The sequence below is a fragment of the Ailuropoda melanoleuca genome, chromosome 16 (assembly GCF_002007445.2).
Source record: "Ailuropoda melanoleuca isolate Jingjing chromosome 16, ASM200744v2, whole genome shotgun sequence".
NCBI classification, from domain to species: domain Eukaryota; kingdom Metazoa; phylum Chordata; class Mammalia; order Carnivora; family Ursidae; genus Ailuropoda; species Ailuropoda melanoleuca.
In genome coordinates, this window is record NC_048233.1 from 28596701 (window position 1) to 28624040 (window position 27340).

Genomic DNA, 27340 nt, shown 5'->3' on the forward strand with positions numbered 1-27340 from the left:
AGCCTGCTTCTCCCTTTGTCTGCAGCGACCCTTGCTTGTGCTCTCTCTCTGTGTGTCAAATGAACAAATAAAATCTTTAAAAAAAAAAGATTTTAAAAAAATTCATTTCAGCTGGTATAAATCAGATTATTTTCCTTCAGACTGGTCACAGATGCGGTTCTGTCAACCCCATTCACTTATTTCCCAAACGTTTGTCTTTTCCTAGTAATAAAAGCAACACATGTTTATTTTAGCAAATTTGCAAGATGTGGAAAAGTAGAAAGAGGGCAATAAAATTCACCCATAGTCATCCCTCAATAAAAACTGCTGATAATACCTTGGTGCCCTTCATTGAATCATACTGAATATACAGTTTTGAATCCTGCTTTTTTCTCTTACCATTTTATGGTGAATTTTTTTCTAGGGTATCAAAAGTTTTCAACTATGTCATTTTAAGGCTGCTATAATATTCTACGGAATGAATAAACTATACTTTTTAAAATGCTCTCCTATTTTGGGACATTTAAATTGCTTCCAGACTTTTACTATTATAAATAATAATGCCATTAAAATCCTTATATAGAAATTGTCATCTAAATTTCTGACTCTTACTTGGGATCCTTTCCTTCAAGAGGAATTACTGTTAATGGTAATGCACATTTTCCCCTTAATGCATTTTCTTCAGTAAATTTCACTGAGCATTTTACTGTATAGAAACCATGTGCAAGATGCTACAGAGGATACAAATATGAATTAAAGAGAGCTCACCATCAAGAAGCTTACAATTTAGAAAGGAAACTCAGACAAAAGTATACATCACTGTAATAAATATTGGAAAAGGGTACAGTCCATGAACAAAGGTTTTGATTTGCCCTTTGGAGACTCAAAAATGAGTCTTTTCTCATGACAAATTGAAATCTATTTGCATGAAGATGTTTTTCCCTGCTTTAAAAAGCATTTCTGATTGCCAATATTCTCATTAAAATGTTCTCGTATCTATTTGTGTCTACTTGGAAAGAAAAACCTCTATTGGATGTGTTGTGTTTGTAGTTTGTCTCTTTTCCATGAGAAATTTCAAGGCGTTTGAATATGGTTATTTTGTTTTCTAACGGTGCAGAGTTATGTGGGCAACTGCAAATGCCTATAGACACGAGCCTTGTGATAAAGCAATGGTGTCGTTGCGGAAAGTTGTAAATTTGCAATTATAGATGAGCGCACTGTCCTACAGCCTCAGTATGTCAGCTTCCATTGACATTGTCAGGGTAGGTAAAATCGCATTATATAGCAAAGCTTAATTAAGACAGGTTTTGATAATAGTTTTATCATTTTTCAAAACCAAACGAAACTTTTATGTAGGTCTCTTATTTCCATTGTATCAGGTGTCAAAAACTTTGTAAAGGATCAGAGAGTCAATATTTTCGACTGGCTGTCCAACTGTGTCATAGCCACTCAGCTCTGCCGTTGTAGTGTGAAAGCAATCGTGAGCTGCTGACTGGGTTCAATAAAAATTTATTTATGGACATAGAAATTGTGTATTCTACATAAATTTAGTATGTCATAAAATACTATTATTTTGATCCCCCCCCCACCGTTTAATTAAAAGCCATTGTTAGTTCATGGGCCATACAAAAATAATCGGTGGGTGGGCTGCATTTGGCCCACAGGTCATAGTTTGCTGGCCTGTTACCTAGATTATTTCATTAAAAAACAACAGAGGGATATGTGTAAATTCTAAAATAAAACCTTTCTAAGCAGCAATACTCAAAGATTAAATATGAGGCTTTAAAATTTTACAACTTTAAGTACTTTCCTTAAAATTTGGATCAACTACTTCCCTTGTATTAGTATGCTTTTGGCTAAAGGTAACAAGAAAGTATGACTAACAATGGCTTAACTTGAAGGACAATTTATCTTACGGCGCATCAAGGATTCAAGACATAGGAAGTTTCAAGTGCACAGCACATTGAACTCCACAATGGCCCAGGCTCTTTCCGTCATTCTGTTCTGCCACCTTCAGTAAACCCAGCAACATCTCCCCTCCTGGTCACAAGATGACTACAGCAGCGCAGGACTCACATCTGTATCCTTACAAAGCCACATTGACAAGCAGAAGGAGCCTGGAGGAGGTGGGTAGGGAATGGATTCTTTTCAATAGGTTATTCTTTTACTGAGGAGGAAAATTCTTCCCAGAAGTCCACAGCAGATTTCCCCTTAAGACCCACAGTGCAGAACCAGTCATGTATTCATGTATGCTCTTGTCTTAAATCATCAACTGGCAAAGAAAATGGATTACCGTGATCATCTGACCCCACCTGCCTTTCCCTATGAAGGAACACAGCTCGTCTGACCATGTTGCTGCCAACATGTGAATGACATTGGGTTTTGTTATCAAGGAAAAGTAGGAATGGTGGTTGAGTAGACAGCCAAGAGTGCTTGCCACATTCTTTTAATTTTTAATAATTTAGGAGTTGATATATTTAAGGTGTATAAAACAGGCTCTCGAACTTTTTCCTTTTGCAAAACTTAAACTCTATACCCATTGAACAACAGCCCCAGCAACCACTATTCTACTTTCTAACAATTTGGCTACTTTAGATGCCTCAGGATCAGTGATTGAGTTTGTGCATTGTAGGTCTGCATGTGGTGGGTTTAAAAGCATTTAAAATGCCCCCAAAGAGGGGGGCACCCCACCTGGGTGGCTCAGTGGGTTAAGCATCTGACTCTTGATCTCAGCTCAGGTCTTGATCTCAGGGTTGTGAGTTCAAGCCCCACGTAGAGCCTACTTAAAAAGTCTCCGAAGAAATTTCATTGTAAGGTGGAATCAAGGAAAAAATCTTAGAGTGTATACACAAAGGTACAAAAACAGAACAATGGCTGCAAATGTGATATTAGTAACATTAGTATTGGGTGCAAATGGGATACTAGCAAATATTTGTTGGAGGAATGACTGTATTTCCATATTTCCTTGCCAAAAAAAAAAAGGTTTTATGGGACTTAAGAAGTTGCCTATAAGTAGATAAAGCTGTATTATTTCTTCAGATAAGCTAAATAATTTTTTATCATATACATAGCAATACAATTGGAAGTAGGAGAAATTGTCAAATTCCTCAGAATAGATAAAAGTAATTTGAGAGTAGCCAGATTCACTGAATGATCATTAAAATATTTTGTCATGGATAGCTCTTTATCCCCTCCACTAGGCTATGTCTTCACCTTTCCATTCTCCCTTAATTTTTTTGTTTTTTTTTTTTTCTTAAGATTTTATTTATTTGAGAGAGAGAGAGAGAGAGTGCGCATGTGCGAGCAGCGGCAGGGGCATAGGGAGAGGGAGAGAGAGAATCTCAAACAACCTCCATGTTTAGCGAGGAGCCCATGTGGGGCTTGATCTCACGATCCCAGGATCATGACCTGTGCCGAAATCAAGAGTCAGAGGCTTAACTGTCTGAGCCACCCAGGCGCCCCTCCGTTTATTTTGGCTTCTTCTAGGAAACTTCTCCTGATAGGTCAGGTTCAAGCTGTGTGCCCCTCTCCTAATCTCATGGAACTATAATCCCCATGAAGCCAGGGACTATGTACTTTAGAAAGTAACTGCTTTCTTTCCAGTTACCAAGTGGTTTTAAAAAGATATTGACTAGCCACTTCCTTTCAAAGAGCAAAAGTGGCCAATTTAAGTAGAAGGCCAAACTTGTACTATGACGGTTTCAGGTGACACCTCAAATTCGTGCAAGTCTTCTAAGAGGTGTGTATATATTTTTCCTTGCACAGGCTACTAATATATGCAACACCTGGTCAAAATATAAGTGTAGGAATTAAAGTAACATGGAAATTCATTAACATTAAATAATACATATGAAATTATCTATGTATAATTTCTAACATGTGATTTCATATATATGGGTTCATATATATGGAACTATTGAAACCTCAACTCGTGCCAGCTCAATATATCATACTGTTTACTAAGTTCCTGTTACATGCATCATCTTCTTCAATTAGATTTTTATAAAATTATCTTCTGTAAATGCTACTATATAAAGTTAGCATGGTTCATGGCTTTTAGTGACCTTTATTAGTTTAATGACATTTATATAAATCCCTACCCAGTGATAGCATCAAAGTGAATAACTAATACGTTTCTAATTTATTTACTGAGGAAATAACACAATTTATTTTTAAAATGAGAGAAGTTTTATCTTTCTCTAGTGAGATAAAAATAAGAATGACTTTGCTACAAAGTGTTGATTTCTCTTAGATTCTAGTTTTGGAAATGATGTCTTCTCAGTAGTTGAAGCAGCTTACTGATTCATAATTTTTCTCCTGAATATTCTTTTTTGGCTTTATCTTGCTTATTAGGGACTAGATCAATTGGAGATTGGTTAGGTTGCTAAAATTAAATCAAATGTTTGTTTAAAACATTTAAACTAGAACTAAAAGACATTATATCAATATACATATGATTTTTGTTACATTGGGAAATACAAAGATAAAATTTAAAGAACATGAATTCGTCTATTGTCTTCCTATGCACTTTTCTAGTCTGATCTTATATGTTAATTCCTAGGAAAGAGGTGATTCTGGGCTGCCAGCTCCTCTCCATGCAGTGGCTCCACTGTAGTGTGGGGTTCCAGATTCCTCCAACGGTCCTTCTGCATTCCAGCTGGCAGTTAGAGAAGAGGACTAGAGAGTCTCATGGTGAGAGTGAAGAAGCCAGGCCTGAGGTGACACACCACTGAGGTGACACATACCACTTCTGTCCACAAAATTCTGAAGACAGTAGTTGCTCCACCTAACTGCAAGGGAAGTGTGTGCCCAAGGAAAATGATGCAGAATTTGGTTCCATTCAGCACTGTCTCAGTCACAGAGAGCTGTCGTGCATAAGCATCTTTGATACATGCACATCTCGTGGCTCCTGCGTGGCTCAGCCAGTTAAGTGTCTGCCTTTGGCTCAGGTCATGGTCCCAGAGTTCTGGCACTGAGCCCCATGTCGGGCTCCCTGCTCAGTGAGAAGCCTGCTTCTCTCTCTCCCCGCCCCCAGCTCATGCTCTCTCTCTCTCTCTCTCAAATAAATAAATAAAATCTTAAGAAAAAAAAAAAGGAAAGGGAAACATCTCTGTGTCAGTATCCAGTGCAGTTCTCATTCAATATGTGTTAGTAGCAAACTTCCTATTAGCTATATAGATGAATAAAACAGTATATGAAGACTATATGTACAATATGACATTCAATATTTTGTTCTACTCTAACCTAACTTGAAATCAAATGGGGTTGTTTGACCCACTCATTTAGTGCTGCAAAACACAACCATCAAATGCAAAGTCTGTTAGAAATAGTTTCTATCAGAAAATAGCAAGCAGCAGTAACATTGATAGAGGTAACATCAGATTATAGAAATATATATTTTTTAAAGATTTTATTTATTTATTTATTTATTTGAGAGATGGGGAAAAGAGCACAAGCAGGGGGAATGGCAGGCAGAGGGATAGTGAGAAGCAGGCTCCCTGCTGAGCAAGAAGCCCGATGCAGAATTTGATCTCAGGACCCCAGGATCATGACCTGAGCCGAAGGCAGGTGCCTAACTGACTGAGCCACCCACGTGTCTTCAGATGATATATATGTTATAAAACATTCTATCTGAAAGTACAGACATCCACTGATGTGAACTGGCATTATATTATTAGGCAAATATGAACAACTTTGAACCAAGAAAGAAATAGAAATATCTAAATGAGGAAGCATAGAAGTCCCGCTGCAAATACTTGTGGTAAGATACCTTTTTGCCCCAAACAGGTATGTTTACTGCAGTTCTCTACAGGAAGACTGAGCTTTCTACAGAGAAAGTATCTCTGTGTGTGCCAGTGAATGAGTGTGCACTGTGTGTGTGTGGGGGGGGGTGACCGTATCAGTAACCAGTTCTCTAAAAAAGATTGCAGGGGCCGCCTGGATGGTTCTGTTGGTTAAGTGTCCAACTCTTCGTTTGAGCCCAGGTCATGATCTCAGGGTTCAGGATCCCTGCTCAGTGGGAAGTCCACTTTTCTCCCTCTCCCTTGGCACAACCCCCACCCCCAAATAAATAAATAAATAAATAAATAAATCTAAAAAAAAAGGAAGATTGAAAGCATCTTCCCACTTAAAAAATAGGTTATTCTAAGGTTACTCCATAGGTGGCTAGTACAGTAGCATTGATTACAACACCACCTTTTTATGGAACCAAATACATTAAGTTACAAATTTGTTTTTCACTTATGGTTAACTATGGAGTAAAACCTCTTTCAACATGAATTTATATTTGAAGCTACTTGTTTAAATTATTTCCAGTACTATATGGCACAATAGATAACACCGCAATTACACCAAAAGAGAAACAATAATTAGGGGCAATGTAGTGATATGCATAATAAATCCAAAGAGAGCAAAACCTCCTTTCAACAAGATCTGAAAGGGTGTAATAAAAATTGGGGGTATTTTCTTCTCCTCAGGTGTATGTCTGTTGAAGTGGCAGCCAAGGACACAGACAGTTGAACTGCCCTCCTCAAAGGTTTCTTCAGGAGGACTGGATTAAGGGCTAACCTCAGGTTGCTGGAGATGTTACCTGGGTGAAGGACCATTTGAGTAAATGTGGAGTGGCTTCTAAGGTGGAAGTGATGGCTGGGGAACTTTTTCTGCTTGAGTTGGGGTACTTCAAATGCGATCTCCCATCTCTGTGATTTTGGAACACAGCCTCTTCATTATTAGTGAGTTTTTAAAATGCACATAAACCAATTTAACATGTATTTTCTTCAATTTGCTATTTAGCTAATGTTAAACAAAACAACAAATTAAATGGATTCTAAAGTGTACTACTAATAAAGTCCTAAAAGTGTTCATGATTATGAGGGGGTCTGATGCTCTTCTGGAAACCTGTGGGTTAGCTCCACCTTTTTCTTTTACTTCCACACATCCCTCATCTTCTCTAGTCTGATGCTTCTGGTAAGATAATTTGATTCAGTGAGATAAGGACAAGACCCTGATGCAGAAACTCGAGTAGGGATTCCAGTTCTGCAGTGACCCATTGTAGGTTCCGCGCTTTGGTTTCCTGATCTGAAATACTTAATTCACTGGGCAGCTCTACGACATAAATAAGATGATTATCAAGGGCTCAGCACAGCAGCGTGATACGCATGTATGACCCTTGGCATGGGGGTATGCTAGAATGGCAAGGCCCTGGGCAGAGTTCAGAGTAGCCGTTAATTATCTCTCCTTTCTTCTCGAATCCCGCGCACCGCCCGCAGGTGAGCGCGAAGGACCTTTTGAGCACCCCAGGTGTGCGCCGCAGGTGCGCGCCCGCACGATTCCTCTCGGCCAATGGGCGAGCCCGCGGCGCGCCGGGCGGGACAGGGGCGGAGCCGTCCGGAGAAAACCGGCTCCGGAGCCGCGCCCAGGGCGCTTCCAGTGGTACTGCGAGTCCTTGGCTGCTTCCCCGGTGGGAGGCGGCGGCGCGGCCGCAGCGCCAACAGCCTGTACTCTGCGCCCTCTACGCTCCGCCCTCGGGGCTTGTGGGCACTCGGCTCCAGCGAGGGGGGTGGACGCCGCCCCGCCGGCCGCTGCAGTAGCCGCGTCAGGTGAGTGCGGGCGCCGCAGAGATTGAGGCGTCACGGCTGCGGCAGGAGTCCGAGCCAAACTCTCAGCGCGGCCCTGAGCGTCCCAGGAAGGAAGGGACGGCCGGGCACTCGCCGAGGGGGCGCCGGCGCCGAGCAGCCAGCAGTCGCCCTTCTCGAGTCGCGCCGAGCGTGGCACGCAGGCGACCCCCCCCCAGGGTCCGGTGACCCCGAAGGAGCCGGTCGAGCGCACACTTGCTGACGGACGAGGGTGGGAGAGAGCGCGGAGCTGCGAGCGACCCCAGCGCGATGAGCGGCGAGGGCGGCTACAACTTCAGGCGGGCGGCTATACGGCGGAAGTCCAATCCCTTCTACCTGCCGCTGGGGACCCCTCGGCCCTGGAGACCCGCGTCACACGTGGGACGGCCCGAGACGGCCACCTTCAGGAGCCAGGCACCTGCGGACGGCCCAGGTGGGTGCCTCGCGGGGCAGGCGTGGGCGGGGGCGTTGCCACCGGTGAAAGACTCGCCGAGCGCCCTGCAGGTGCGCCCAGTCTCCTGGCTGCTAAGGGAGCCAGCTGGGGAGAGTTTCCCGGAGCGCTGTGCCGGGCCATCCACCGCTTACCGATTGGGTCCCTTCCCCCAAAGGACCTTGGCCAGGAACTCGGAAAGGGCTGAGCTTGTCCTGGAGGTCACTTACCAGGGAATTCTGAAAGTAAAGGTACTACTGTGAAAGTTTGGCTAAGGGACTCCTGGGTGGTTCAGTCGGTTAAGCGTTTGCCTTCGGCCCAGGTGATGATCCCAGGGCCCTGGGTTAAGGGATCGAGCGCCACATCAGTCTTCTTGCTCAGTGGGGAGTCTGCTTCCCCCTTTCCCTCTGCCTGCCGCTCCCCCTGCTTGTGCTCTCTCTCAAATAAAACAATCTTAAAAAAAAAAAGTTTGGGTAAGAATTAATGCCCATTTTCTAGACACTGAAGTTTAAGTTTCTTAGTTAAATTCCTGCTTCGGCAGACCTCGTGAAGGACTAGTTCCGTAACGGGGAGGCTGATGTTCATCCTAGTCCGGTAGCATTCAGTAACCTCCGACCAGCTATCCTGAGAGCTCCGGTTTTCGCTTTTGAAAAATACGCTTGACTCCCAGCCTAAGTGTGAAAAGCTGCGTCTTTCATAAGGAGAACATGTTCCTAATATCAAGAAATGGAACTATCATTGCTCTTATCTTAAAAATTCAGCTATCAGTAATGCGGTATTTTGAGTTCTGAATTCTCATTGAATCTTACTATTAGAAGAAATCCTAAAGATGTGTTCAAGCCCACATATTCTCCGTCGCTCTTTAACAGCATTTCTTCGGAGGGGAGCTTGAAATTATGTGGAGCACTAGAGATTTTTTTCTTGATTTGTTAAACTTTAACCCCCCTCTTTTTTGTGCTCCTATCATACTATAACCAGAAATGTCTTGTATGTAGACCAGTTATGAGGCAAAACCCTCATTTATGCAGCAGAAATGCAAATACTTCTATTCACTTTCATTTTGTTTTGATTAAGCAAAGCTGTTATGATTATTTCAATGTGATAAGTGTTGGAGTTTCAAAATTTTTCTGTCTTATCCTTATCCTGAAGTTGTAGTTAGTAGTCATAGGGTAGAAAAACCTGATGGATGATTTGCAAATTTATAGCCGCATTAGCTAAGCGCAAAAATAGTGGTGTGAGAAAATAATGTAAACAAGTAACTGAATTACAGTTCTTCGCCTCTCAATTTCCTCTTCTGTAAAATGAAGACACTGGTAAAATCATCTCTTCTAGATTTAGGTGTGATTCACTCTAAAATGAATGGTAGAGTGTTTTCCTTTTTTAGTGAAATTTTTTTGCTTTGTTTTGAAGTTATTTATGAATTTTTATATAATGCTACCAATTTTTTTTTATTTAAGTAATCTTTACATCTAACATGGGACTCGAACTCATCACTCCAAGAGTCTCATGTTCTCCTACTGAGTCAGCCAGGTGCCCTGAACTACCAAATTTCTTAATCATTGGCTGTTTTCAGTTTTGAGGGCAATAGGATTCAAGTTTTTTACATCATCATTTTATTTAAAATCACAGTCTTAGTTTCCAAACTGAGTAGGTGTGCAAAAGATGAAGTGACTTCCTTAAAAGTAGAAATGAATGGAGTTGTGTGCTTATATAAGAAACAGTCCTTTTTTTCTTCAGAGAAAATCCTGAACACTTTTTTTTTTTTTTTTAAAGATTTTTTTGGAGAGAGAGCTCACGCACATATGCATGGGGTGGGAGGGGGTGGGGAGAGGGGGAGCGGGAGAGAGAGAGAGTCTTAAGCAGACTCCAGGCAAGCATGGGCTTGATCTCACCCTGAAATCAGGACCTGAACTGAAACCAAGAGTTGGTCACTTACCTGACTGTGCCACCCAGGCGCCCCCACAATGCTTTTTTATTTCTTTTTCTTTTCGAATTTTTAAAAAATGTTTATTTTAGAGAGAGCAAGTGAGAGTGAGTGGGGGGAGGGGAAGAGGGAGAGGGAGAATCTCAAGCAGACTCCCCACTGAGCATGGAGACCACGTTGGACTGAATCTGATGACCCTGAGATCATGACCTGACCTGAAACCAAGAGTCAGACACTCAACTGACTGAGTCACCCAGGCACCCCTTTTTTTCCTTTTAAAATGATATGTAGTGTTGCGTAGCTGCCTGAGGTGGTAGAGCATGTGACTGTTGATCTCCCGGTTATAAGTTCAAGCCCCATGTTGGGTGTAGAGATTACTTAAAAATAAAATCTTTAAATAAAATGATATGTAGATTATAGCAATAACTTTCCTAGGTCTGTTACATTGTCTTAATATTGTTTACAAAAACTCAAAGTTCTTGCTGCTGTTATTTTCAGGGTTGAAAAGTGAAAATGACTTTATCTTCCTAGGTAAGATTGTTCCTCTTTACTGTGATATAATCCATAGTTATCTGTTGGAGAACGATCCAGTGTTCTGACAGGTGGTCTTAACGTGTTGAGTGACAACACCCTATTTGATTGGGTAGTGTAAAAACATTTTAGACAGTGCTTCCTTCTTTGAATCAAATCTGTCCCCCTATTCAGTCTCATCCAACCATCATTTTATAAGTGAGATCCTCTCCAAATTAAAAAGTAAACCAGGTTTAAATTTGCAAGAAGTACCAGTTTCACTGCAGCACCTAGGAAAGTATTTATATATGAAACGGCAACATTTAGACCCTTTACATACAGAGTGGACATTACTCATAATTGAAATGTTACTTTCCCTTTTAAAGAAGGAACAAAAACTGAGAGGTCAAGAACTTAACAGAAAATTCAGTTTAGTGGTATTGTGTTATATCTATGATTGTGAAACCCACTAATTTTAGAGTTTCTGATTTTTGGCAAAAAAAAAAAAAAAGCCTACCAACTGCATCTGCTGTATATACCTGGCTGTGAATCTCTTTGTCTAGGGGAAGCAGAGGGTTCTGGTGATTAAGGTATAGGCTTCAGGATCATATAACATCCAAGTTCTAATTCGTCTTCTATTACTAGCTGTGTGAATTGGACCAAGTCTCTTAATTCCTCAGTTTCTTCATCTGGAAAATGGAGAAAACAGTACTTTAAAAGATAATATAAGTAAATGGCACAAAACAAGCATTCCAGATAGTATCATAACAAGGAATCTTTATCCTTCCGTCTCAAAGAGTCTGACAGTAGGACACTTAATAAATACATGTTGAATGAATGAATACCCTCCCCTATAATGTTCATAATAACTATTTACTGAGTGCATTTTCTGCACTAAATACTGTACTATATGAGACACACATGTAAATGTGTATGAATTTATTTTGTAACAATCCTAATAGGTAGGTAGTAGTATGCCCATTTTACAGCTGAAAAAACTGAAGCTCAGGAAGTTTTACTAACTTGCTTGGGATCCTAAAACTGGTACTTGGTTTACTGGGATTCAAATTCAAGTGTGCCTAGAGTCAAAGGTGATGGTTGTACACACATAACATTAAGCACATAATTCCATTATGGAAAAAACTCATAAATTTAAAGGGATATTTTGTACACACACAAAGTAGGATTAAAATTTTCTTATGTTGTTCTCCCCCCTCTCCCCGTATTCCGAATATTGGAAGCCTTTGAGGGTGGAGAAGAGTTGATCTATTCAGTGTTGTTTTTTTTTCTGCTATCATTCAAGGCGGCTTATTTCCTTAATTCCTTAGTTTTATGGGAATCCTGGAAGGCCTGTATTGAAGATGCGTTCCTGTAGAAAATATTTGTTCCTACTTTCAACCTTGTACCACTTTTATTAGCCAAGCATTTCCCTGACTTGAAGATAGTGTAAATTTGAGTTCAGGCTTGCTCAGGGGAGACCGGCACCTGTATCATCATTATTTTTTTCCACTTAAGCTTGGTGTAGGTAGAGACTTTCTCATCGGTTTGCTCTGATGGCAGATTTTTCCTAGGCCACCTTTTTATTCAGGTGTAGGTCCTTCAGTGTGGAACATTGGTGTCTGGTATGAGGTTCAGTCCTTTCCCATTTCACAAGGTCAAGGCCAGTCTCCCCCCTCCCCTGCAAGCCCCTCGGTTCCTAGGCTCTAGGATCTTGGGAATGGTATTGCCCCCAGGGTAACATGGGCTTATAAATTAGTTTGCTACTCAGGTTTAGATTTACTGTTCTTTTTCTTTTTTTTCTCTTGTCCTTGGGAACGTCCTTTCTTATAATCTCAGCAATAAAACTACGTTTCAAAGCATATCTGTGGTGATGTATTCATTATCTGGGTGCTCTGTGGTGAAGGACTTTTCACGTTGTATGATGTGCTAGCTTTCAATAAGTAGAGTTTCTTTGTTTAGTTCTCACCATGGCTGGAGTACTCAGATTTTCAACACGTAACTCCAATATCCTGAGTGCTTTTAGAACACTAATGTCACTGTTGTTGGGGGAGGGAGGATGGAGATTTGGGTGGGTGATGAGAGCTTACTGTCTACTGAATGCTGTCTCTGAACCAGGACTATGCATGTTTTACTTACACTTTTTATTCTTATGACAAGCCTGTAACATAGATTATATTATTTGTTTAGAGAAAAAGAAAGACCAAGTTTCAGAAAATCTTAACTACAGTGCTCTACAACCAGCCTAATCTCCAGGGGCAGGATTTGAACCAGGTGTCTCTAGCTTCAGTGCTCACATGCTCGGCACACTAGTTCTCAAGGTGTCCCAGGGCTCTGAGAGGCAAAGTGCAATGCAACAACGTGTTATGTATTTAGGGCTATTGTTTGTGACATTAATGAATACAGTGATCTGAGTAAATAATTTATCTGAAGATTTATAATAAAATCGCTGTGTACATCAATATTGTTTGTTTCTTGGAAGCTGCTTAAAGATGGACTTTGAAATAGGAAAGTCTTTCAGAGGGAGAGGAACCAGGAAGCATTTTCTTGGATTTCCTTCCAAGAGCAGTTAGTTAGTCATGTCTTAACAAACAGCTGTGCCAGCTTGTGAACCTGAGGACATTCAGAGACTTATTCTACATTTTCTTATTTGCTTGCATTTTTCCTCTGCTGATGGAAACTTAGGTTCATGGATCCAACCGGTGACAGAAGAGGATGTGGGACTTTTGGGGAAGGGATTAAGGGTGTATCCAAAGCCCTGGACTTCCAGGACACTGGATTCATTCCTTCTGTAGTCAGGGTTGTACTGAAATTATTTTCTACATGCATGTGCTGAAAAGTTGTTTGAAAAAGAAGTCAAACATGGTCCATTTAATTTTGTGAGTGTAGTGTGGGATTCACTAGATTTGGACAGAAGCTCATGAACCTGTACTTTAAAAAAAAAAAGTTCATCAGATAATTCTCATGATCTGTTTTGTTTCCAAATGTTCTCCTGCTGGCTGCATCAGAGTTACTCGGAGTGCTAATTAGAAATTCCCAGCCACACCCTAGGTATAATGAGTCAGCACCTCCAGGGGTAGGGTGAGAGAAGACGTTTTTTTAACAAGTACCCCAGATGATTCTGATGTGTAACCAGCTTTATGAACTACTGTGCATTCCCAAATGTGGGTAAACCCTGCCTTCAGTCTTGAGCACAGGCAGCTGAAATGTGCAGGTGCAAAGAAAGAATAATCTAGATGGTCCCTCAACGAGCACATCATCTGGGCCCTCTGTACCTTTTGGCAAACTTTGTGCCCCTATCTGGCTGATTCTTAATTGCATTTTTTACATCTGTTATTGGTCTTTTCTACTTTGCTCTTGTTTCTCAGCCCCATCCTGTCCCTCTTGAAGTAGACTTTAATTTATGCAGATATACAGTTTATATCTGACTGGATAATCTGATGTGAACTCGTGCCTTCCTTTCACTTCAGACTTGGCTTCTTTCTACTTGATAGCTGACCTCTTTCTTATTCTGGTGGGTGGACCCAGTCCTCAGCTGCATTTCTCCCCTGTTACATTGCCTGGGCTGCATGGATCTTTACTGTCACGTCATGGGCTTGTCCCCCACCCCCTCTTTTCCCTCCAGATGAGGTCTCCCTACACTTTACACTTGGACGTTCTTTGGAGCTATGGCCCAACAGCTTTCTTCCTTAAACTACTCTGTACTTCCCTTGCTGCCTCCACCTCTTCATCCCCGGTCACCCTGTCCTTCTCCCCACTTCAGTTTCTTCTCGGCTTGCTTCTCTTCCCAACTCTGAATCAGTAGGTAATCTAGGTCAGGAGTGGATTCCCATGTATCATCCAATAGGCTGTTTCTGGACTTTTTTCTTAATTTCTCTGTGGTGGCTGCTTCCTTTTTCTTTTCTTTTCTTTTTTTTTTTTAAGTATTTATTTATTTATTTGACAGAGTGCACAAGCAGCAGGCAGAGGGAGAAGCAGGCTCCCCGCTGAGCAGAGAGCCTGACGTGGGGCTTGATTCAAGGACTCTGGGAACATGACCTGAGCCAAAGGCTTAACTGACTGAGCCACCCAGGTGTCCCGTGTTTGCTTCCTTTTAAAGCTCTTTTCTTGGTCTTTATAGTTGGAGATCTGATTTTCCTATTGCACCAGATCTCCAGGTTTCTTCCTCTGGCTAGCCCATTTTTCTTCTTTCTGTCTCATTATTTCCTGCCACCTCTATCCTTTAGTGGTGTCATTCCCCCCCCCCCCCCCCCCCCCCCCNCCCCCCCGCCCCGGGCTTCTTTAGCTTAGCTATACTGCTCTGCGTTTTCAAGAACCAGCTTTTAATAAATCTTAATGTGCTAAAGGCATGAAAGTGTGTCTTCTTTTTCTGCTGCAGTGTAGCCCCTCCTTCTGACTTTGCTTGGAGGTATTACTAACCTTTAGGCTTCAAAGTTTATTTTAAATCTGCTCTTCTCTCTTGTCTACTTGCCACCTGGTCATCTGCCATTTCTTATTGACTCACCTTCATTTCTTGATGGTGGCCTTTGTCTTAGTTCAGGCCTGCTTCTCACCAGCGGTGTTATTATCCACCTCACCATCCCCTTCATTGATTTTCTTAAATCTGGGTCTTAATCATAATCTCCACATTGTCAGAAGCCTTCTGTGGCTCCCCAGCTGCCTGTTATTGATGTTATATGCTCAGATGATCACCTTGGTGACTGCAGGCCAAACTTTACCAGTAACCTCTCAGTATGGAGATGGACCTTGTAAAATTCATGCAAATATTAACTCATATTTGAACTTCGAAAGTTGGACTAGTTATGCATTGATCACACCTGAGGAATTATGTGTTTGTTTTCAGGAATAAATTTGGCATGGTTTGCAGACCATTGTCTAGAATTAGTTCTTTGTTCCTGGAGTGTCGTTGACAGCATGGACATCACCAACAAGTATTCTGGCACCTATAATCAATTTCATATTGCCTCACTTATGCGGAAATAGAATGGAGAAAACAAACCCAGCTGCCGTGCCCCTCATACATACCCACGCACTGAAATTAAACTCTCAACTTCAGCTGCAGCGTCTGCAGAAACTACGTTGCTGTCAGCATTCTGCGGAATGCATTGAGCCCCAGTGCAGCCTTGCTGCAGACCAGTTCTCCCCCTGCTCTGCAAGGCTGGGTTGTTCTCTGGGGCCTCTAACAAGATTTTGTGTTAGGCTACTTGTTAATAGTTGCCCTAAAAAGTGCAATGACTTTACGAAAAGGTTACTTGTATTTTTAAAATGTATGCTAGTGAGTATATTTGGAGGTGAAAAGTCAGTGTGTACAACCAAATAAATAAGATGCCTTAACTGAAGGATACAGAGGGGTCCTGCTTATAGTTTCAAATACAGTGCAATGTGAAGTATGCGATTATCAAATTATAGCCAAATTCAGTTAAGAATGTTTTTTCTATCAAGGATTTTTATAGGCAAAGTGATCTCATTTCCCCTGTAAAAAGATGAGTTACCTATACTTTTTCCCCCAAATTATGCTACTTAATGGTATCATATTGACAATATACCATACTGCTAAGTGAGATTGGGAGTCTAAAGATGCAATGAGACAAATGCCGTGACCTTTAGTGATTTCCATCCTAGAAGGAGGAATAGGATGTGTAATAGACACCAGGGTGTAAGTTAGTGTTGTGTATAAGAGCAGTAATCAGTATGCTTGTAGTTCAGAGGAATGAAATCTATACCAGGTTGGAAAAACAATTTCACCTCCAAGTTCTATTCAGAGCCCTATGCCAATTAACTTCATCTATATCTCTGTTCTCTTTTCAAATCCCTGTCTCCTTCATTACAGAGTTTGCCTCCTATAATCCCATAAAAGCTAGGGATCCTTCAGTCCTTCAACAGATATTTAGTGTTTACTCTGGATCAGGCATTGTGGCAGGGCCTAGGAATCAAGGTGAGAAGAATCCATGGTAAGAGCTGAGTGTGGGCTTTAGAGTTAGACTGTCTGGGTTTAAATTCTCCTCTAGTAATTAACCGGCTGATTTGGAGCTCTTTTTGGCTCTGTTCTCTCATCTATAAAATGGGAATATTAATATTACCTACATCATAGAGTTGTTGGAAGAATAAAAATTGATATTCTTAAAGGGCTTAGAACAGTGCTTGGGAAGTGTTCAGGTAAGTTTCAGCATCTTTGTTGAGATGAACACAAGCGCGAGCCTCACAGTCTGGCTTTCTCTTCTCGTTTTCTGTGTCCCTCTACTCTAGTGCTGTCTCACAAGATCGTGATGGGTTGCCTACAGTTGTACCCACTGAGTGCAAGCTCCTGCCCAAGGTGCAGGCTGTGCTGGGCACATGTCTTCTGTCCTTTACATCCCCTTCCTGCTTAGCCCTTTCCCCTGCCTGAGTCCTGCCAGAAGTGCCTCTCACTGCTGGCTTCTGTCCTCAGTCTTCTCTCTTGTGCTATCTTGAGCCCCACTTTCATGTTAAACTTCCCAAAAGCCTGGATTGCGTCACAGAACCACCACCCTCTACCTCTGTTTCCTGACTGCAGCCTGGCCTTCTCCTCTTCACGCTGATTTTCTGGTGACTCAAATGGCAGTTGATCATCTTGCATGATCCACAGAGCTCCTGGTCAGGATGTGAGGCCAGCCCTCCCTCAACTTTCTCTGTTTGTCCTCTGTGTTCCTAGAAAAAAAATCTTCCTGCATTCACTCTTGCCAACCAGCTCGTTCTTCATGTTTGTCTGCTGCACCGGCCTCCCAGTCCCTAACTTGATGATCCATATGCCATCAATCCTCGGGTGCCCTTCGAAGTCCATTTGAGGGCTCAGTAAATATTAAGTAAACAGAAGAACCCCAAACTGGCTTGGCAGATCATGGTTCAACATAAGAATTTTCTGGCAACACTGTCAAAAGATGGAATTGGGTTCCTTTGCTGGTCGTGAGCTCCTTATTAATGAGGATGCTCAAGGAGAGGCTGGGTGACTTAGTGGCTGAGCTGTAGAGGAGATGGGCTGTCTCTCTGGCCTGCCCACCCAGCGCACTGACTCTTCTCACATCAGTGCTTTTCTGGTTTGCTTCTGAGTCTACACATTTCGTATGCTCCTATCAGCAACATGTAGCAGTCTGTGTAGTGGTGTGTAGGGAAGGTGCGGGAGTGGTGTACTTTGGTCTTGTTGAGAATTCATGGACTAGGTGTCCTTTTTGGTTTACCAGTTGTGCTTATTCCTGGCATTCTTTCTGATGCTATGATACGTCTCAACTAAGAGACTATTGGAGTTTGGAGGACCTGGGTTGCTCTGCACTGGAAGACCTAGAGTGCTTTGTTGGTAGAAGTTTTGTTCTCTTCTAGCTTTGTCTCTCGTTTCCCATTCCTGCTGTCCTCCTTTCACAGCCTTTTTTTTTTTTTTTTTTTTTTCCCCATTGGGTTTCTACCTATTAGGACTTGGCTTTTAAAGTCAAAACTCTTAATAAACATTATCTTTCTGCCCAGATCTAATAGGCTTGTCTTAAAAAGCAATCTGAGTGGTAGATCCTAGGTATGATCAGAAGCAAGGTTTAGTTTCCAGCTCTTATAGCAAAAGATGAGACTCTGGCGCAGCTGACACCTGAAATATCTCTGTATTGTTTCCCAGCTCTTAATGTATTTCATCAGATCTAAAACATATACCTTTTTTCATTTTAACATCTCTGAAATTGGGATGCTTTCTGTTGATGGCATTTAAAAAATTGTAGATTGGCCTGAATTTTAAAACGTAACTACACAGTATTTACTGCCTCTAAATAATAGTAAAGATTATGAAATATATTCCTGGATTATATAACTGAGAACATCGAATAACAGCTTCCCTCTTCCTCTCCTCTAAACCCGAAACATACCTTGCATTGTTATCTGTACATATCTTTGGCTACTTCTTCAGCCCCCTTAATTATAATTACTATAATAAGAGTCATAATAATAGCTGTCATTTATCGAACACTTACTTTGTTGGTCAGACACTGTCTTAAGTACTCGGTGCATAAACTCAATCATTACAAGTAGAATCTGTAAAACCCACTGTACAAAAGGGAAATCAGAAGCCCAGGCAGATTAAATAATTCGTCGAAGTTCATATGCCAGGGGGGAGCCAGGACGTAAACCCATGCTCTTAACCCCTGGACTTTTCTATCTCCCATTAATTTCTTACTGCCAGTTTTTAACATTTCTGAACATAAAGATATTAATTGTTAATCTTGAGTAAAGAAGAGAATACTTTTCCCTGATATTTTTACCTACTTTATCCATAGTATTAAAAACAAAAGCAATGCTCTGGCCCACTGTAGCTATCGAGGAAGGGAAAAAAAAAAAGGGCATTTTCAAAGAGAAAGAGAAGCATATTCTTAGAAAAGATTCTGGAGATGCAAACAAGATGGAAACAAAAAAGAGCTTCCTGGTCTTTGCTGTGCAGCCAGACCCAGGAATACTCACCTAATTCAAGTCCTCTACTGCTTGCTTTCTAGGAAATTTTGACTAGATTATTTCCTATTTTTAGTAGGGTGATAGTTACCTATTGAACTTTGAAGTTATGTGAATGGTATTAATTTTCAAGAATCCTGTTATTTGTAGATGTTCTGCAAATAGGCAAAACTGCATTTCTCCTACCTAATTAAAAAAAATAGAACTATAATATGTGGTTATAATAGAATATATCTACTTTACACGATATATGTATATGTCTAATGTTAGTATATCAATATCATGATCCTCTTGGTACTTGCCAGCAAGCCACTTTAATTTTTCAAAGAGAATTATGCATAGCTCCTTCTCCCCCACTCCTAACATCTTAGTGTAATAAAAAACTGGGTGTGAGTAGTCACACTCAGATGCCCGCCACTGTGAAAGAACTAGGGAACTGACAAGGGTGCTAATTAGAGCCCCTCTGCAGTCCTTTTATAGAAAGTGGTAAACTCAGGCCACTGGTTATGAAAACAGTGAAAAGAAGGGAAGGGAAGGATTCAGGAGGAAGCAAGGAGGAAACTGCCAATGATGGCAATCATTGTTCGGAAGTCAATGTGGTGCCCAGTATATGCGCCTTTTCAGTGGAGAACTAATGTCTGTTTCCAAGTTTTGGAACTGAATGACTAACTTGCATGTTTTTGTTAACCTGGGAGATTTGCTTTAGCCACATAGTGGGCACTGGGGAGATAGAACACAGAATTAGAAAATTAAAAGATATTTATATAATCCCTACTTTCATTGGGCAGCTGTCATCATATAATGCATGAAAGTTTCTCATAGTTGGCAGGGTTGCGTTCTCTCCCCTTGGTCTTGATGGTAGCTCATTTCTGGAAACTTGCGGAAAATTATATTGACAATTACATGTATCATTGCCCTAAACACCCATTTCAGAATATTCATTCCTGCAGATCTTTTGTTAATTGTCCATTTCTGGCAGAGATTCTGGGCCTCACCATTTATACTTTTCCATCTGGAAAAGGTCTTAAAGCCAGTTCCTTACAGTTAGTTCCTACAATGTTATAGTGGCTCATTCAGAAAATAGGCTTTGTTGTGGACTTTTGGAAAAGCTTAATAGTTTATATCTGCTTATTTTCTTTTATCCAAAAATTCCCCCCACAAGAATAGATGAAGAAATCATTTCCCTTTATTTTTTTCTTCTAATATTTTCTCTTTGCTCAGGTGTTAAGTGATACGACTTATTGTAGACCTGAAAGTCTTGACTAATAGGAAATTGCAGTCACTTGAAACATTATTTTTAATGTTTAAAAAGTATTCATCAGTTTCACGTATTTACTTAAATTTGCCTTTTCTCTGAGGCCCCTCCCTGGCCACCCGATTTAATGTTGGAAACCCCACTCCCATACTCCTCTCCTTGCTTTTTTTGTTCTCTACGACACTTGCCACTATCTCTGTTTTTTAATCTTATTTTCTGTCCCTGCCTCCCCTGCCACAGTGCATATACTGAACTCCATGAGAGCAGGAGGTTTTTGTTTTTGTTTTAAGATTTTATTTATGAGAGAGAGAGAGGGAGGGAGGAAGAGCTCGGGGGAGAGGGATAAACAGGGTCCCTACTGCGCTGGGAGTCCAACCTGGGGCTTGATCATGGGATCATGACCTGAACAGAAGGCAGATGCTTAACTGACTGAGCCACCCAGGTCCCCCAAGAGCAGGAAGTTTTATCTGTTGCATTCTTTTTTCCGAAGTCAGGGTACCGTCAGGATCACCATTGTGGAGACTGCCCATCCTAAGCCTGAGGACTTGTGAGACAGGGAGGTAGGTGGTGGTGTGTTTGGGGTGGGTGGTGGAAGTAATCATTGGACAGACCTGAACAGTAGGGTGTGAGACCTACGCCCTTTGCACCAGAGCTCCAGTGATTGCAGCAACTGAGACACTGTTGGCCGAAGTCTTGACGAGAGCAGGTGGAGGTAGAGCATGGGGTCGAGCTGATTTTTAGAGACAGGATTGGTGTGAGGCCTTCAGTTCATCAGGTTGAGACTGCATATACAGAGAAGCTTTCTTCATCACCTCTTTTAGTAATTTGTTGAATCCCTTTAACGTGAAGATGAACCTTTATGTTAGTGTAATGAGAGCAGTGACTCTATTGGTCTTGGTCCCTCCCTATTTCTCTAGCACCTAGAAGAGTTCCTTGTGGGGCGCCTGGGTGGCACAGCGGTTAAGCGTCTGCCTTCGGCTCAGGGTGTGATCCCGGCGTTACGGGATCGAGCCCCCACATCAGGCTCCTCTGCTATGAGCCTGCTTCTTCCTCTCCCACTCCCCCTGCTTGTGCTCCCTCTCTCGCTGGCTGTCTCTATCTCTGTCAAATAAATAAATAAAATCTTTAAAAAAAAAAAAAAAGAGTTCCTTGTTTACTGGCTTTTTGTGAAATTGATAAATATGTAGCATTTCAACATAGGATTTCAAAGTGCATATTTCATGCCAGCCCATATTTAGAAATCTAGTTAATACACAAGCTTTATCACATCTTACTTTGTTTTCTTTACTCAGTTTCCTTATTTTTTCAAAACAGAGTTCTTTTAAGTAAGTTTTCTTGGTGCTGTTGAGAAGTGATTCAATTTAAAAGTGTATAACTGTAACTTTTAAAAGTATATTTGGTTGATGTACAAAATATCCTTTAATTATAGCTACTGAAGTTATATCTCTGAATTGTTTCTTTGAGACAGAGTTATATCTTTGAAGATCTCCCATGGGTTGGGGTGGGGTGAAACGGAAAGAATCCTTTGGCAAAGCTGAGGGATTCGCTCTCTGATAATGTACATTTAACCTGAACTACATAACAAGCTGAGCCTTTTCCCTTGGTTTTCTAAGGTTTCTCACAGGACCTAGAAAGGTTTCTCCTTCAGCTTTTTAATTTAATAGTACATTCTAAAACTTTCCATCTACATTTATATGACGGAGGAAGACCTTAAACCACGCTCATTTGTTCTGTGTTAGCTTGTAGCACGTCTTCCTTCGCCACGGGAAAGTTGGTTATCCTTTAACACTTGAGGTGCAGGTGAGCAGTTAATAGTCGGAATACAAAACTCTCTATAGCTGGAATATTTAAAATAGTTTTGTTCTCCTCCCCATAAGTTTCATGCACATGAAAATAATTTTAAATTCATAGGCTAACTTCGTTTCTTAGCTCCTTTATAATAGTCTGGCCTTTTCAAAGAAGAAAGCTTTAATTATACTGTCTACAGGAAGTTCACTTCCTTCATGTAAATTAGGATTTTTGTGTATCTGGGCCCACTCTGGTTTCTTTATAGGTATAATTAACTTAATTGCCTTCTCAGTGCTTTATGCTAGGGAAATGGGAACTGCTTTAAACTTCTGTAGATACTGACATTTTGAAAATGATTAACTTATGAACAGGGTTCAGATTTATTTTAATGCAAAAATCTGTACAATGTGATGAGGCATCAGTTGGTGTTTTGATCAGATTTTGTCTGTGCACTGTATATAATTCATGGAGTTGTGGACAAGATTAAAAAAAATTCAATACAATGATGAATGATAGAGATTTCTTTTCTGAGAGGAGTAGCTTCATTTCTTGAAAGCGGGGTAAGACTGGTTAAGAGATCTGGCTCAGTAATCATACAGGTCTGGGTTCAAATCCTGACTTTAATGCTTTACCGCTTTGAGCAAGTCGTCTTACCTCCCTAAGGCTTTCATTGTAATCAGAATTGATTATAATGAATAATGAAAGTATTCATAAGGTTGTAAAGGGTTAAATGAATTGGTACATGCACACATTCATTGCTTAATAAATGTTAGCTACAAATTATATACAGACTGTGTGTGTGTGTGTGTGTGTGTGTGTGTAGTGTATGGAGTATATATATGGTTGTGTGTGCATTTTAATTGGTAATTAGAATTGGACTGGGCTCTTTGGAAGATGTCTGTTGAAACTAATGTAGCAAAACTTCTAGACAGATACCCACAGTATTTAAGTAGAACCAGCAGATTTCAAATTAGCAAATGTTTTTATTAGCTCCTAAAAATCTTACAAAGATTTTAATCGGTTTTTATGTTTATAAAGTTATGCTTACAAAGTTTTTTTTAAACATATATATTCTATTAATCCCTTTTTACCCTTTCGGATGTTTCACATTTGACCTGTGTCTTCATTTTCAGCACAAGTGAAATTTCTCTTGTAGACCCACAATCTTACTATTGCACATAATTTCACTCATTTTACTCTGTCATTCTGTCCACATTTTATATAATACTGATGTATTGTCACCATGAAAATTATTTTTCATAATGTTGCTCTCCAATGTTGGGGGTAGGAGTATGCAGAAAAGATGTTTTCATCTTAGAAAACAGTACATTCCCGTTTGCATTATAAAAATGGTTTGGAAATACGCAACACCTACCAACATTGTACCTCTTATATGTCAGTGTTGAAATAACAGTAGTAACTATTAGGACATCACCCCAAGTTGGAAAGGGAAAAAGTATCTGCTCTTAAAATAATGTTGAAAGCTCTGAACTTTATTCATGTTAGCCTTCATCAGCAAATTCTTTAAGCTTGGTTTTACTTTTTCTGCTGTTCATGGCAGATGAAAACCCACAAATTTGGAGAGGCAAGAGAGTAGGTCTGCAGGGGAGTGACTACAGGAGTGTGCTTTTGACAATACAGCAGAAATTATCTGACAATCTGACATAAAGAATAGAAAAAATTTAGATACTATCCAGTGTTTCACCAATGGATATTCACAAATATATCTTTCTCATCAAAAATGTTAAATAATGTTCAGCATAGTAGAAAACAATAGTATATAATTTCCTTAAAATTTCAACCATAGTAGTTTTCAATTATATCTTCATATACCAGACTAGGATTATAGTGTAATGTAATAGAAATAGCATTCTGGCTGTTAAATCATGACCAGCCCCCAGCCCCTCCCTCCTTTCCATTGGCCTATGTCTTGGGTCTTTGTGAGATCAAAGCAGTGTAGATAATGGGTTTTAAAATTCTCTTCAAATGCTAATGGTTGGTAAACAGGATTTTCTTTATCAGGCCCAATTATGATGTTCAAGAGTACCACCAGTAAGGAATTTAGTTGGTGCAGAATTTCTGGTCCGCACTATTGACACGTTGGCTGGATAGTTCTTTGCTGTGGAGGCCATCCTGTGCATTTTAGGATGCTTAGTAGGGCCCTAGTCTCTACTCACTAGATGCAGGTGGCTCCAGACATTGTCAAATTTTCCATCAAGAGCCAGAATTGCCCCAGCTTGAGAACCACTGGTTTAATGTAAGTGTACTTATATTAGGTATAAACTTAAAACCAAATGCATTGCTGATGTTGTTTTAGTTGTGCAAAATGTCCAGTCACCATCATCTTTTTGGTGGTTTTGGGTACCTTCTGTTTTCACTTTGTTGTTGAACGAGGAAAGAACTGCCTATGTTGGATATTTGTTTCTTACTTGTTTTATGTTGTCCCTATTGTGACTTTAAAGTACTGAAAAAGATGTCTCTGACTCATAGAGGGAAGTATATACCATTGTTTTAGCTTCTCATTATTGAAGCTTCTAGACTTTTTGGTGGGGCATATCATTTTTAGTAGAATGCCAAGTGCCGGTTGAAGAGTATTTGGAACTTGCCTGATTTGTAGCTGGTGCCCTAGAACAGCTGTCACCCTTAAACCAGTCTCTGTAGATATGCTGATCTGTGCAGACAAAGTGGGGCAAAGTGCCAGAGAATCTACCAGGGAGATGAATGTTGCCAGCCTTTGCTTCCTGCCAGCCACAGAGGGTGCTGAAGGCCTGGCTTTCTCATTTTTTTCCTTCTTCCTCCTAATTCCATCAAGAGTTCTATCATTTTTGTTCTGGTTTTACAGAGGCATGAATTGGACAAGGGAATGGGCAGGAGAACCAGAGAAGGCTGGGGCTGCAGGGAATGCTTTGAGGGAGAGTTCTGAATAGGCCCAGGAACAAGTGCCAAGTGTAAGAAGCACATGGGAGATCAGAGAGGGCTTTAAGAGCTGGTGCTGTGGAGTGGACATTGTATACGTAGTGCTGGGATGTCTTCATATGCCAGGAGTAGAGCAGAGAGCTTTATATATGCAACTTCACGGAATCCTCCTTCCAACTTGCTTAGGCATGCACCATTCCACTTATTTTATAGATCAGGAAACCAGGGTCTTGGAAAGGTGACTGACTTCCTCAGAGTCTCACTGCTAGTGAATGGTAGAACCAGGACACACATCTAGGTGGGTATTTGTAAGGAGGAGATTACATACATGGTTTAACTGTTGCTTTTTGGTAAGATAAATGTATAAATCACCCATACATGTCTCAAACCATTGTTTCTGCCCACTGCCATCTTCATAAATCTCTGGACCAGTACTTAGAGAATTACTTCTGGTGATATCAATTCATGAGCTAGTAGCCCTCTGGTTTTATGGAATGTTTTATGATAAATTCCTCTTCCCTCCTACTTAAAGTTCACCGAACCATTAGCCCTAGGATCTGGCCACAGTGACTCAGCTCATTTTCTGTCCCCAGCTATTCCTTAGCCAAAAGTTTTATCTTCAGAACATCATCCTTGTTTGTAAACTGTTACATTCCTCAGTGTTCTTGCCTTATGACTATGAAAAGGGTTTGTGAGAAATAGAATGTTCAGTCAAAAAACCTGTTTTAGGAGAGCTGTAGTACTTGATGTAGGAAAGATGTTAGGGTTCTGAGCCGATGGCCAAGAAGAAGTCTTGAGACGTCTTTGGTGCAAAAAGGTGGTTTTATTAAAGCACGGGAACAGGGCGCCTGGGTGGCTCAGTAGGATGTGTCTGCGTTCAGCTCAGGTAATGATCCCAGGCTCCTGGGATCAAGTCCTACATCATCGGGCTTCTTGCTCAGCAGGGAGTCTGCTTCTCCCTCTGCCCCTTTTCCCTGCTCATGCTCTCTTGCGTGCACACACTTTCCCTCTCTCTCAAATAAATAAAATCTTAAAAAAAAAAAAAAAAGCGTGGGGACAGGACCTGTGGGCAGAAAGAGCTGCACTGGGGTTGGGACAGGTGACTGATAAATACTTTCAAGTTGGGAGGGGGTTAAGGATAGCATAAGTCTCCAAGGAATTTTGGAAGCAAGTTTTCCAGGACCTTGAGGGGGTTAGCTAGCCATTGTTAGGAAAAGGTCGTTTATTACTCTCTAATAAAACCACAGTCATGAGACCCTTCTGATATATCAGTGGGTCATATGCTTTGGGGATGACTGCCAACATATATTTTGGAGAATAGAGATAAAGGAAGTTTCCAAAGCAATTTTTATATGTTAAAGTAGACTTACGGGATCCTGCAAAAGATTGCATTTTGCTCTTAACAAAGTATTAACATTGAGGCAGCTGAGTTCCTAGAGGAATGTCACTCTGCCTGTTTCAAGGACTTGCCAGGGGGCTGTAGGTAGTAAGGAAATTTAAATTTGCTTTTGCCATTGTTTCCCACATCAGTACTGGTAGTCATCAAAAATAATGAAAATGAACCACAGTCTTGAAGTTTAGTCTTTCTCATTTGATGGGGATGACAGTTTTGAAGAAGGAATAGTATTTGAAAGGGCCTGAAACCAAACCAGTGTTTCCAAGTTAGAAAATTCTCGGTTAGAATCCTAATTCTGCCACCTTGGTCAAGTCCCTTAGCTTTTCTAAGCTTCAGTTTTTAAATCTGTAAAACTGAGATAGTAACTACTTCCAAGACTTGCACTATAAGGAATAAATGACTAATATATTGTGAGGTAATGCTTTTTGGTTTTTGTTGTTGTTTTTAGAAAATTGACAGGCTCTCTTTTTAAAAACCAGCTTTATTGAGATATAGTTGAAATACTATACACTTTACCCTTTTAAAGTGGATAGGCTGACTTCTGAGGTGGAAAAACTTTCGATTATTTCAGTACAGTTCCATAGAGCTCTGAATTAGGCAGTGATTTCTGACAGGAGTTTTCTCTGTTCAGAAGTGCTTAATTATGTCAAAGTAAGAATGAAGGCAAGATCAAACAAAAATCTGTGGCATTTCTTCAGAGTTCAGTGGAAAGTTTTGGCAACCTTTAAGAAGACACTCTGTCCCCAATTTGTAATGATTTAAGTGCTTTCTTCCAAATTGCATAACATTTGAAATGGTGATCGATAATGTATATAGGCATGGTTGGCTTATTAGAGTATCTTTCACAGAAGCTTAGCAAATTGAGATAGAAAAGCAAGGTCATTGATGAATAAGTTCCTATGCAAATATTTGCTTTCTTTAACACTTCCCAGTTGAAGACTTTGGGGTGTGTGCGTGAATTGGCCATGAAAGAATGTGAGACAAATGAAGTATGAAAGCGGTTCAAAGGTTCTTAAAGAGGTAGGAGAAACTGAACCTGGCATAATGAGATTTATTAGAAACAGTTGATGTCCAGTGATTAGTGAAATCTAGTCCT

The 27340-nt window shown here is 40.7% G+C and overlaps 1 protein-coding gene across 2 annotated transcripts in view; it reads left to right on the plus strand.

The window, feature by feature from the left end:
* The first annotated feature begins 7523 nt into the window (after nt 1-7523).
* Nucleotides 7524-27340, plus strand: part of FGD4 (FYVE, RhoGEF and PH domain containing 4) — a 207153-nt gene continuing 187336 nt past the window's right edge. The window contains exon 1 of one of the 2 annotated variants that reach the window (XM_034646145.1): nt 7524-8025. In XM_034646145.1, the coding sequence (XP_034502036.1) occupies nt 7863-8025 (163 nt within the window). In that variant the 5' untranslated portion in view covers nt 7524-7862. The remainder of the gene's footprint in view (nt 8026-27340) is intronic. The other variant, XM_034646144.1, reaches the window with a different exon arrangement.